Source organism: Phaethon lepturus, unplaced genomic scaffold, assembly GCF_000687285.1.
Source record: "Phaethon lepturus isolate BGI_N335 unplaced genomic scaffold, ASM68728v1 scaffold53374, whole genome shotgun sequence".
In the NCBI taxonomy this organism is placed as follows: domain Eukaryota; kingdom Metazoa; phylum Chordata; class Aves; order Phaethontiformes; family Phaethontidae; genus Phaethon; species Phaethon lepturus.
Window position 1 is genome coordinate 6,217 of NW_010533590.1, and position 13,937 is coordinate 20,153.

Sequence of the window (13,937 nt, forward strand, 5' to 3'; positions counted from 1 at the left end):
TAAGAATGTAAGAATTATTACACATTCATTTATATTACTCCTTTTAACTAAGCACCCATTTAACATTTCAGAAAAAGCATGCAGTGTTTTATTACAAATAGTGCCTACTTTTCTGTTTAGAAATCTCTGCTCATTTGCCTTTATGGAGTTATGTGGGCTCCACAGCAATGAATAGTTTGACAAGATAGAGCTCAAAGACAGACAAGCATCTGAAGGACTAACGTGCCTGTCTTCTCCCTGCTCCCCCCCCCCCCCCCCCCCAATTGCTGCAGTCTAGGCAAGATAGAACTCCTTGAGGTATATAACTAAAGGGTAACAGGCAAAGTGCTCTTACCTTCTGTGGGGCTGACAGTAAGGCCATCATTCAGTATTCAGTATGCTTGTTAGGAGTTAGGCATGCCTCAGTATTACAATAAGGGATTAAAACCTAGCAGTATGGGAAAGAATGTTTAAGGTGCTCTCAGCACAGGATTCAAATGATTACTACTGAGGAAACTCTGGAGAATTCTGCTTAAGAGGACCTTAAGTGTTCCTTTCAGAAAAAAAACCAAACCTCAAAACCTAAGGTTTTCAAAAGTTTAGAACAAATCTACAGTAGATTTCCTAGAAGCTGAATGTTTAACATTTAAATTCTCAAGGAATTCTTACTTTTAGAAGTAAGTATTTTTAAATTCTAGAGCTGTTCAGCAGCCATGTAGAGATAAGAAAGTTCACCTTAAAAAACCTGAAATTCAGTGAACAATAACCCACACCTATTCCTAGTATCTTTTCTACCAAAATTAGTCTTGGTATTAATGGAAGCATTCTAGTAATTATTAAAAACATCACTGAACAAATCAGAAAGGTTTGAGTTGCATACCACAAGACAGCACTTCTTCCACGGAAAGCAATAGATAACAACTGATAATGGCTGCAGCACATGTTAAGAGCCTGCCTACAGGGATTTGACACAGGCCAGTTAGCACCACATCAATGTAATTTTCTAGGAGACAAGGACTAGGGTCCTGTACTTGTTGTACAGTATAGTTCAGCTCATCCACAGTCTGTGTTTCCAGGTGAAAACCACAAGTGATTCCTCGCAGAAGTACACCGTCCTGGTCTGCAGCTGATGGGCATGAACAGTGATCTGACTCTTTTGGCTGATGAGCTCCTCAATGGCAGAAAGGCAAAAATACCAAGGAAAAGACATCCTAAGTCTTGCTGTTGCTTCTGACGTTTACTGTTATTTCATCAGTTTCAACAGACAAACTCTGGATTTAAACACAACCAGAAAGCCTTTTAAAAGGGTATTTACTGACTATGAGTTCTAAGTGAGTTGTTTTTATCAACAGACTTAAAAAACTCAAGTATTTCAGATGCAGAATATCTTCCTGAAGAGTCTCTTGAAAGCATCTTTTTTATTATGGGTGCCTGCAAAAAAATTAAATGTCAATAAATTATTTTTCATGAGTAAACAAACTAACTGAAATAATGTATTAAAATACAATACCTCTGTTAGAAATTGGTCAGTGAAGCTCTTTGGAAGTTTACCTTCTCTAACATCATGCCATACCTGAGATTCATAGAAGAGAACAGTTTCAGTATGTTTTCATTGATTATATTTTGCATCTCACTTTATGACCCATATAATTTATGGAAGTAATTAGGAAGATACAGATCTACAGAAAAGGTAAGGCTTCAAAAAGGAAGTAACTGAGCAGCTTGAAAGGTTTTTTTTTTCCTATTTAGTTGTACTTTGATTTGGTTTTAGCATCTTCTCGTCAACTGTTGTCCCTTTTAAAGCCTAAAAGCTTCACATTCAACAACATGTTCGTTTCAGCAATCCTCTCTATTTCAGAACCATTATCCTTCTTTCCATAATTTAAAAGTTGTGGGTTTATCTTCTTGACACATTAAAAATAAAAAATGCAAGATGACTAAATTTCCTACTGTGGATGCTACTATTTGCAAGCCAAGCAGGTGTGCTTCCTCCCTTTTACCTTGCTCAGTACCACACACTTATTTCTATGACAGTGCAGCAAATGCTACACGGAGTTCAAAGCAATGTAGAAGATTTCTAATTAGATGCTTTCAGAAACTGTCTCTGGGAAACAACTTTTTTTTTCCAGATTATCTAGCTTTCTGGGTCAACAGAAATGAGCAGTCCACATCATTCACTTTACACTAGTTAAGAGCAAAGTGTCCCTGAAGATGACAGTCATTCTTGCACACTTAGCTATACATCTGGAATCATTAGCTAGTCTTAGGGATGCTACAGCCTGGCTTAGCAAGCCCTTACAACCAGTATCCAGTAAAACAGCTCCCATGAACTTCAAGCTTTCTTCCCCTACACTTCAGCCGTAGCTTTAGGCCTGTGCCCCTGCCTGCTGGTGATCACCAGCTGAACCAGTTACTTGGCCCATAATCCTCAACTTGGCTTTTCATGACATTCTTTCAGCAGGGCTTGCCAGCACCACACAACAGTTTATCATGGTCCATTAAGTGAAATTATTTTTTAAGCTGATGGAGCAGCTGAAGACTATCCACATGCCTTCCCCATCTGCCTACAGACACAAGATTTTTATGCTTTAAGGAAACAAGTAAGTGATTGGTCTTGCCCTTTTGACTGTAAACACTGTGGACACGTTTGCAGTGTCAGCTGTGAGAAGGAACAAGGTATCTTGGAAAATACTACAAGGTAGCTGAACACAGCCAAGTTGAGCCTGTGAGTTGAGCAGACCCGTGGGTATCGTTTTCCCACACTGGCAAAAGGACCAAGCTAACAGTGTTGCAGAGCTTCTGGGTCCAACCATGTACAGGTAGCTTAGGATTACTTCAGATGAGATACTCGGCAGCTATATCTCTGTCCTACAAATAATACAGGTTTGAGCATATGAGCCATTACACTAATGTGCAAAGTACCAAGAAAAAGCAAGAGAAACATGAAAGATACTTAAGCTTTTTTTGAAAAGGTAACACCAGTTTTCTCTTTGAAGTAATATCTTTCTCAACTAAAACTACATATTCCAAATCACTTCTGTTTTCATTTTGGAAAACTGTGCGTGTTTTGGCTTGATAGAAACTTTGTTCCTGCTCCACTGTGCAGCAAAGATGAGAAGTGGGTCAGAGACAAAACTCTAAATAAGAAAAACATTCTCTTCAAATACTCTGATCAAACAAAAAGATTTATCAGGAGCTTGAAATCTTTTTGCTAGACATTCTTTAGCATGCTCAGGCTTTAATGTGTATGTATGTCAGTAGGACATAACTGAAATAAAACCAATAATATTTCTTTACTTCAGTTATTACATTTCAACTAAAGTGTGAGGACTTACGGGCCTTACAGAAATTAATTGAGGGGAAAATGTAGAGACAGTGCTCTAGATATGCACATTCCTTCTAGCATGCAGTCAGCATGCGATACCGGCAGCAAGGCAGAACAATGACAGACTTTAAAGATTACATACCGTAATTTTCTCATGACAACTGAGTGCCGAAAGAATTTCAAACCAAATTAATCCCAGTGCATAAATATCCACTTCCTTTCCATATCTGTCCCCGAACTACAAAGATTAGAACAAGAACAGTATAGGTATCAAATCCAACTGGACAGCACTTCTTCAGGCAAAATTGAAGTCAGTAGAAATTTCCACCCCAAGGCTACAGGACTGGCCCTACTTGATCTTCTTAAAGAGTCGTTAACCCCTTCTCCTGCAGACCTATTAAATAGTGACTATGTCACATTGAACACCCCAAAATTAAGACTTCCACAGACCTGTACAGATACGGCAGGCCAGTATCTCTCTCACAAATAATGAGACAAACAGAAGGACTCAAATGCCACAGTTAACAGAGGTCCTAAATTCAAACTGAAATACATGGCTGACAGCTGGCTTTTGCAAGAGCATTTCTTACAGGTTAGCACAGCAAGATAAAAATCACCACAGTTGCAGACAGCTTTCTCCAGAATAGAGTCATCTTCATACAGAGTCATATGCCAGGGAACTTAAGGCAACTTTGTTTAGCACTGAGATGAGGATTGAGAACATACAATGCTGAGTTTATAATGCAAATCTAGTTACAGAGACACTAATATAGCAGGATCATTACCTGTTCTGGTGCCATATACGATTTTGTTCCTCTGTTCTCACTCAGAGTCCCATATGCCACAGAAGTCACAAGACCTAAGTCGCCTATTTTTATTTTATCTTCATGTGATATGAAGATATTCTGAGGCTATATACAGTTTAGGAAAAAAAAAAAAAAACACAAACCACCATATGACCAAGGTTTATTGTCAAGCATGATCAACCACAGAAAAGCTCCCCATAAGATCTGATAATTGCTCACAGAAGTTAGCATTAAGAAACTGATGGGGTGGGAAACAGAAAAAAGTTCAATTAGTTTTTAAAAACACAAACTAAATGCCATGGTAACTGCAACTTTTTTTTCCCACTAGCTCAGTCACAACTGTATCATGCTTTAATGCTTTTCAAATACATTGTGCCTATAACATTACATATCCAGAAATGCTTTTTTTAGTCTTCAATCCTAGCCCTGGGATTTGATACACTTGGGCATCTAGGCTCACATGGAATTCCACTCAAACCACAGTTTCTCCTAGGCAGAGCAGGATTAGATGTACTAAGTCAATTGCAGAGTTAGGGCTTACTAAAGGCATCTCACAGTATCACTTTTAAGTTTCCATTGAACTTCCCATTTTTAAATTTAACCGAGTCATAAGCAACTAAAAACAGAATTGTATATGCTTGGATGAAGTTCTCCAAAGAGGATAAAGAAACTATATTTCTGAATGTTATTTAAAAAAAAAAAACAAATAGCCTCATGCTATCTTTTATTCGAAGAAGCTCCAGTGGACTGTAAGGCCACTGTCAAGAAAGCCCAGTGCAGTTCTCTTCAAGTTTGACCATGTCCACACACATTTAATACAGCACAATAATGTAGCACCTGGCTACACTATTTGAAGACTCCATTCATACCAGGCACAAATGGGATTCGTCTCAGCTTGAACCTATGCTGCAGCTTTGATTCTGGGACATGGGGATCTCAGATGGCCAAGCACCTATGTTGACAGCAGATGAAAGCAGGGAGAAAAGTTCCTAAATTCAAACGCAGAGAGACAAATTAGCAATAGGACTTGGAAGCAGGTTACAGCCAGATGCCATGGAAAAGTGACTGGGGCAGCAGGTTCATAGGAACAAGGAAAAGTAGGAGAACGAGCTAAGATGAAAACAAAAAATAGGGCTGAGGGAGCAAGAAGATACCAAGCACAGAGTGGGCAGAGCTAAGACTTAATGGGTGAGAAGGCACTTATTAGGCCTTTTTTCCCCAGGTATCTAGGGAAAATAATGAGTGTATATTTGTCGTTCATTCCAGTATTGTAGCCATAAGCCTGATAGAAAAGCTCTAGAAGATAGGAACATATCTGTCTGTAAGACAAGATTCTATGAGTGGGCAGTGAACATGATCTGGAACTACACTGTGAATGCAAAAAGCGGAAGATTTCAATCTCTGGCTCAAGAAGTCCATACACTTCAGGTTACTAGAGGTCTTAAGAGGAAGGGAATATGCATCAATGACAGCATCACTGTATCATCTCTCAACTCTAATATCCTCTAGGTGTTTGGAAATAGCCACTATACAAGGAAAACAGCATCCTAGATCAACATGTAACGCAACCCTCTACAGCCGTTTTTAGGACCACCACCACACTAATGACTTTTTCACAAAGCAAGCGATTTACAGCTCTGTAAGCAACATTGTATCTGGCATATGAAGCCCTGAAGGCTTGCAACTTTGTCGTTTATTATCTTTATATTGAAATAAAATCTTGTTATGACTGTGCACTTGTAGAGATGGAAATTCTATCCAAAAAAGTAGCATTCAGAAATTTGTATGCATACATGATGCAGGAGCAACTAGAGCATATGTTATCAAACACAGTATGTATTAGGATAGTTAAACTATCCCTGTACAATATGGCAAGAGCAAACTTCCTAGACTCAACTTTTCACCTTCTTTCTTTTAATTATTTTATCACCCAAGTAGTTAGTATTTCTTTTTCCACTAGGCAGTCTTGTGACCCAGAAACACATACCCTGAAAATGGCCGTTAACTGATGACTACTGATTTTTTGAACTACTACATTCTGAGATCCTCCAGTTCACCTTCTGATTTTAGGATGAAGTCCAGCCAGTTGCTGAAAGAAGATTAATCACTAGCACTATCAGAAGAGGCACACTACTAGAGTACATAATAGACTAAACAAAGACTAGAACAATTTCACTTTCATTTTTTTAAATTACCCATCCTACTTACCTTGAGGTCCCGATGAATTAACCCTTGAGAATGAATATATTTCACTCCTTCCAGTATTTGTAAAAATTTGTTTTGTGCCATCTCATGATACTTCCGGTCTTGTCTATTCTTTTCAATCCAGTTTTCCAAAGGCCCTTGTTCACATAATTCCATTTGGATGAAAAGACAAAGAATTTCTTTGTCTGACTTCTGCCTGCAAAACAGAATTATATACTGAAATATATTGAAATGGGCAAGATACAACTCCTCGCCAGCCATCAATGATTCTCAGGTCCTCTTCTTGAAAAAAACCTGGGTTTTAATTATCATTATTTTTGGAGTTCACAAAACAAAGCCTACAAGTCCCTTGATTTAAAAAAAATGATACTATAACAATTTGTACTAAATATAAATAAACAGAACCACAAACCAAAGAATCCCTGCTCAGTTGCTACATACCCCGGAATATTCCTAACATTCTGCTTGCTTGCTTGTTCGTTCACACTGAAAGTTTTCCGAGTGCCCAAATTCTCCTCCCCTCCTATCTAGAGGCATGTCCCATACAGGAAGAAACAGCACTGTCCTTGGCTCCCATCTTGCCCTCTAAGAACGGCTGCAAGTCCTTGGCAGGCGTCCTCTATTCTGCTCAATACACACAGCATTAGCCCTCCTCTCCTACCCAGAATGATCACAATCTTTCAACCTCTGTCCCTTCAGGAAGGTGGTGCGGTGACCATTTTTGACATCACCTGAGTTAGAGACACCTTTCTGAGCTGGAAATCTGGATGAAATATATTCACCCACCTGGCAGCCTCACGCTTTCCAGAAGAGTTCCCTCGCCATCAGCCCACAGGACAGGCTGAGGATGGAGGTGGCAAGGGGAAGGACAGTATGAGGAGCAGGAAGCACCACTTTTTCCTACTGGCACCGTGTGATCTGAGTGCCCTGGAAAAAAGCTGCCTGAGACACTGAAGGAGCAAGCATTAAGTGGCCCAGCACTCTCTGTAGCCTTGAGGTCAGCACTAAGTGTAATTCCAGGTTGGGACCTCAGCTTTGAGGACTTGGTTTTTTCTTTCTTCTACCCAATAAATCTTCAGTATAAAACACATAAGTGATACTGAGACTCTAAAACATTAATGGTTGGGGTTTGACACGAGCCTTCTCTTCCCCCCATTTTATTCCTCATTTACTGAGCCCACTGGACAGATATCATGCCAACCATAATCTTGAACCCATTAATATTTTTATGGCTCTAGGTAAGTGTGGCAACCTGTCTGAAGGGTATGAATTTACAGCTAGTGAAAAAAAAAAAAATCTTACCACAGAAGCTTTGAAAAGTTAATAACCTAGCTTAGGAGTAAAACTCCCACCACTGTCTTCCCAAAAGTCTTAGCGTTGAAAGGCTACATCTAAGTGAAAGAGCATTTCATTTTGTATTTATGTTCTCAACAACCAAAACTGTTTCAGGCATCACGGTAAAAAAGCTAACTTTATTAAAAGATAGCAGAAAGATAAAATTACGTAATGTACCTTCTTCATCAAGGACAAGATATAAATAATTGTATACAACCTGCTGCTGAAAAGTACTGTGCCTTTTTTCCTAACAGTAAGTATGTGTATGTATTTATATTTGTATAATGACTTATAACCAATCATCAGCCTTTCTTTTTACAACACAAAAATCACTATGGCAAACAAGTTTGTGAGTGAGAACTAATATCTTATAGTTACCTTGAGTCTGGATAAGTTACATGGTCGTACCCCTTCCAGCTACAATAATACCGCACTATGTTTTCATGGTGAAGTCTTGCAAGTTCTTTTACTTCACGCTTTACATTCCTATTGGGGGGGAACAAACCACACAAAACAAAACCAAATGGCATTTCCCTATAAAAATTAAATACTAAGTTAAGTAAAAGACATGATATCAAGTAGCAGTATACAGGTAGTTTTACATTCATTTAGAAAAAGAACATAATACTCTTCTTCATACAAGTTCAAAATTGTAGCTACAAGTTCTGTGATTTTTCTTTCATCTACTCAGTTATTCAAAGTGCAAAAATGTTTTAACCATATCAGAAATGAAAGCCCCACTCAAAGCTGAAAAAAAAAGCAGATAATAGCAATAAGTAATTACATTAGATAGCCAAACACAATGTAGCAAACACCCATGTTTTCTTTCTACCTCTATGAAGTTTGTTTACATATACAGAAGTCAGTGTAAATACTCTGAGGAACTATTACCAAATTTGGCCTATGCTTGTTGTTGTAACATTGCCTAGTGAGGTAAGCTCAAACGCATGGGCAGACCAGCAGTCCTTATTTGAAGATTCTTCAAATAAGATGACTTATTTAACTATAATACAAGTTATTTAAACTATATAAAAAACATCATATACTTTTAGTATTTAGTATAGTTCTCCGGATTGCAATACAAATGAAAATAACATATATTGGTGAAGAACAAAAGAATTTGAAGGGCAGTTGCACAATGTAAGCAACAAGTATCTCCAACAACTTGCAACTTTTCGAATAGACTACCTGAAAGAAATTCAAGTTTTTCAGCTGCTGATAAAATACTCCACTAGGTACTGGGTACAGAAAATCACTTTAAAAATAAGATCATTATGCTCTGTTGAGATTTATGAAGGACAAGTAATACAGTGTGAGAATAATGACCATGTTGGTCATATATAAAGCATTTTCCAATTACAAACCACAAAATGTATTACTTTTTCTCTCTAATTATAGTTGTTATGCATTACTGATACGTAAATTTTCCATTTAACCTGTGAAAAAATAATAGCGCTGCTTTCAGTATTTTATTAATCAGCAAGTTTTCTTCAAACACATTTTGCAATATTAATAACCAGAGCACTAGTGTGTTCAGGGAAAGTAGAACTTAACAAATCTACTTTTTTACGGCTGCATCTGAAATTGTTCCTATGCATGCAAAAATTAACAAAGCTGCATGCCATTTTCAGCTTCACTTAGAAATAAAGAAAACAGTTTACCAGAAAGAATGGACAATTAATAATGAATATTGCCTAAATGCTCCTAGGATTATAAAAGAGACAAAGCAAAGTAGTAAAATCTTGATTAAGTTTGTCCTAAAATAAAAACCAGAAGTAAATATACAGTACATACTTTGTGAATTGAACTCGTTTGACTGCATAGGTTCCCTCATCAAGCTTTGCTGTTGCTTTGAAAACATTCCCATAACCACCTTCACCAATAGGCTCGATATTTTTAAAACTCTCAAGAAATCTTAAAAACAAACAAAAAAAACCAACAACTGAAGCATACTTAACATTAAATTTACAAGATCTAAAAATGATCCTGGCAGAGGTAACACATTTGCTGAAATATCATTCTACAGGGATCACTCAACACCTATGCAGGTCTAAATCATAGCCTTGAAGATTTAAAAAAACAAGGCAAATGGACCCTTGAAAGCATGTAGGATAATTACCCTCACATCTTGACACAAATGACTTTTGGTTGTAAGCAGCATATATCACTGCACGTCAGTTGCTATACTATATTTGAAATTTCCATTAAAAAATTAATATATCAAATACCAATTTTCTTTGAAAGTTACTTTTACAGCTGTGTTTTCCCACATTCTATGATAAATAAACAAGCAAATCTAGACCACTACATACTGTAATTACCATACAGATCTCATGAAAAAAAAAAAAGCTTCTTGCCTTTTATTCACAGTGTATGGATTTTCATTCTCCTCACTGGTATTTGTGTCCAAATCTGGCAAACTTTCATCTGAATCTGACATCGTTTTCTCTTCTTTGTTTCTTGCATTATGAAAATTAGCTGCCAATTTTCTTTAACAAGGATAAAAGCAAAACTTATAATGAGCCATTTTTCTAATATGTGACGAGAAAAGAAATGTACCTTCCAACAGCAGAACAGCGGCATTTCTTTGTTAGATACAGAAACACTAAACTGGTCTGCAATATACTTTACAGGAGATAGCAAGCTAGAAATAAACACGTACCTTCTGGATTTCAGGGCAGAACTTTGTGCGTGTCTCTACATGAAAAAGAGAAAAAAAAAATCTAACTGAAATATCCTGAATATTTCACTATACTTATATATAAAATGTGCCTGAGAATGTATCTAGGAATTGTCTATAAATGTGTTCATGCCTCATATAAACAATGTAACAAGAATGAAGCCATATCTTAGCTTAAATTTTTCACATATGCCATGTATGATATCATCATTCTTCCCACAGAAAAATATGATCTTAGTCTGATCCCCTTTCTTGGGAGTACTGCCCATCTGGTCACCAGTACATAAATTGGCTCCACAGTACAGAAGTAAATGGCTAATGATTAACAGTAAGAAAGTACTGAATATTCTTAGGAAAAATGCACATGTGTTTTCTAGTGATTAGTGGATAAAGGAACAAACTGATGCTACACTCTGACAAGAAGCTTATCCTATTCAGGGTCTAAAATGTAATTACGAGGAAGACCATCTTCATACCTGAGAAGGTGAAGGCTTTTTACACACTGCCATGTCTTTCATTTTTTCTACCAGCTTTGCAGATGAGACTTGAAAGCAATTAGTGCTGTTACTGAAAAATAATAGACTAGTTTTAGGGCAAAGTAACTCAATCATACATAAAATGATTGCCACAATAAAAAAAGCAGCATAAAAAATACACAGTTTTTAAAAGCAAAATCTGAAAAAGCATTAATAATCATGACTGATTCAAACTACAAAACTTTATGCTGGAAAGTTAGTAAAACAATAGCATTTCATAATATACTCCTCTATTTCTATTATATGATATCGCATGTGTGTGTGTGTATATATATATATACACGATAAATGTTCTATTATATCCTTTAATTAAATAGATTAAATCCAGAGGTTTATTGCAATGCAGTGCAGCTGCCTCTAGCATTGTACACATCAGCTTGCTTTACAATTGCACAAAGAACATAAAAGAAGTGTTAGTGGCAATACAGCCATATTAACTGCTGGACATGAAAGGCTTGACCTAGGGTTCCCAAATCACAAATGAAAGTTCATGCATGTCCATTTTCTTTCTCTAAACAAATTTTCCCTTCAGTGGAAATGAAGATTTACGGAGAATGAAAAAGGAAAAAAAAAAAATAGAGAAGAAAGCAGAATGTGGAGCACAGAAAAGTACTGAAATTGAATTTTACTGAATTCACAAGACTATCACAATAGGAAAAATGAGTGTTAAAAATGGCATGAAACAATGTTACTCAGTGAGGTAGGTTAACCCGTTTACATCACAGTATAAATGGTTCTGAAAGAACTACTCATGGCAAAATATAATCATACCAGAAAGCTCTAAAATCATTATAAGCTAACCTGTAAGAACTCACATAAAATTGCACAAGTACAATAAATTTTGCTCTGAAGTCTAAGAAACATAAGCTCAAATTAAAAGGCATTATACTGCAGTAAAGACACTATGACAGATTTTATTTAGAACCAGATCACAGGACCCTCTAAAAGTAGTAAATACATTCTGTTATCATATTATCAGTGACTCCAACTTACCCCAAGTCAGACAGAGTTGGCATTTGAGAGGAATTACTATGTTCACTAAATGTAGAACTGCCGTTAGATTTTTCACTTCCCATCTGAAAAAAAGAAAAAATAAGTATGGTTAACAAAAATCACGCAAAAAAAAAAAACAAACCCTAGTGCAAGAGATGCCATGCAAAGAGGGGGGAGGGAAGATTAGAAGGCCCTAAGTGGAAGCTGCGAATGGCACTGAACACTCGAAGCCCTGCAGAAGAAAGGCATCTGCCCAACTCCCACCCAGAAGAGGCAGGGCCCTGTCACAGTGAGCCTTTTCCCACTCGTATCGAGACTACGTAGACACATGTGCAGAAGTGGAGTCTGAAATCTACTAAAAAAAAAAAATCAGGGTAAGAGTAACAGTTATTAAAAGCAAACGTTTTCATTGTTTACTGTACATGCAATTGCCTGTGTGGAAAACGAGGTAACTGCAGGCTTTGGTATATGTAATCAGCAGAACTGACAACCTGAGTCTGTACAAAAAGACATTCAATGTCTTCAGCGTGATAACCCCGCAAAACCTGGGTTACTAAATCAGGGTCAACTAAAAAAAATTAATCCTAAATACTTAGTAGAGGTTCTTCCCCTTCCCTCTCCAAGTCATAAGAGCATAAATGTAACATTGAAAACAACACCTACAATTGTTACAGACCATAACCAGACAAGATGTAAAAAAACTTGAGGGTTTACGTTTCCTGACAGCCAACAAACAAAACACTTTTTATTTAGGGAGTACTGGGCCCTTAAGATTTTTTGCTAGTTACATTTTGTTTGTTACACAGACACTGCAGGGAATTAATAAAAATTAAAACCAAACCAAAACAACCCACCCCAAATTTAGAGTAATTGCTACAGAGGTTCTGCTTGAGGTAGTAAATTTCAGACTTTCGTGAAAATGCAAAGACCCATGAGCTCACCACACAGGAGAATATTAAGGAAGGATCCTAGAGCTATAATAGGCCATTAATTACATGGTCAACTTAAAAACAACAATAAAAGGATCATTTAAAATTCACAGTAAACAGCCAAATAATTTAAAAAAAAGTGCTTAAAGTAAAAAAGATTTCTTTCCCCCCTGTACTGCTTTCCTTCCCTTTAAACTACACTTCATTTAAGTTAGTTCATATGTACTGTTCTGTGCATTTCGGAAGTGGGTTTGGATAACTATTAGAATTGACAATTTTTTGCACGTGTGGAAGTACGATCACCAACACGAAGACTCTGCTCTCCAGACGATGGTGTTAGCAACTACTGCACTGGACTCTGCCTTGGAACACTACAGAAGGCAAGTCCTGTTGACTCTCACTCCTGCCTTTCTCACATTTCACAATACAGTTTTTGATCTAACAGAAGGCAGTAAGAGATTTATGTTCATAGCCAGTCAGCTCGACTTCTTCACTGTCAGCTCGACACTTCACACAGAAGACAACCAGTACATTAGTCAGGATTCAGAAATTTTTAATATATGTACATCCTTGAACAACAACATATCAGACCATATTCTGAAATACACAGAGATATCAACTGTGATTTTTTTTTAATCCAGCAACTGAATATAGAAACTCAACATAAGTTTTACCAACAAAATCGTGTAGCCCAACCAATCCACCAAAATTTGGATTGTTTCCCTCAAGGGGAATCCATGGAATATGTTTTTAAATACAGTGAGGAAATATGTTCAAAGATTAACGATAACATGAATTAAAATTCTATCTTAAGGCTAAATATAGCACATACTGTTAGAGCGCCTTCCTTATTTAGCTTCTCATATGCTTGTTTTGCAGCGGCTTGTTTTGCAGCAGCTAGAGAAGTTCCAGTACCGATGCCATACACAAAACCATTAATTGTACAGCTACAAGAAAACCTGTAAAATACAACAGGGAATAAAGTCTTATATCACATATGACAAGTCTTAATTTAATGATTTTGAACACTACAGTCAACAGACATTATAGAATGGAAATCTGAAATATACATCTTCAGGGCAGTATTTCAAATATACATTTAATCTAATTAATAATGGTAGATCACAGAATAATTAAGGTTGGAAAAGA

The 13,937-nt window shown here is 36.9% G+C and overlaps 1 protein-coding gene across 1 annotated transcript; it reads right to left on the minus strand.

Annotated features, from left to right (window-relative positions):
- Positions 1–1,290: 1,290 nt before the first annotated feature.
- Positions 1,291–13,747, minus strand: EIF2AK2 (eukaryotic translation initiation factor 2-alpha kinase 2; the record flags this gene model as incomplete). The annotated part of the gene is made up of 12 exons (XM_010285220.1): positions 1,291–1,410; positions 1,490–1,552; positions 3,447–3,542; positions 4,090–4,215; positions 6,319–6,511; positions 8,029–8,136; positions 9,445–9,564; positions 10,008–10,139; positions 10,313–10,347; positions 10,807–10,897; positions 11,860–11,942; positions 13,621–13,747. Coding segments are annotated over 12 exons (1,294 nt in total), but the record flags the coding sequence as incomplete, so codon positions are not given.
- Between the last annotated feature and the right edge of the window lie 190 nt (positions 13,748–13,937).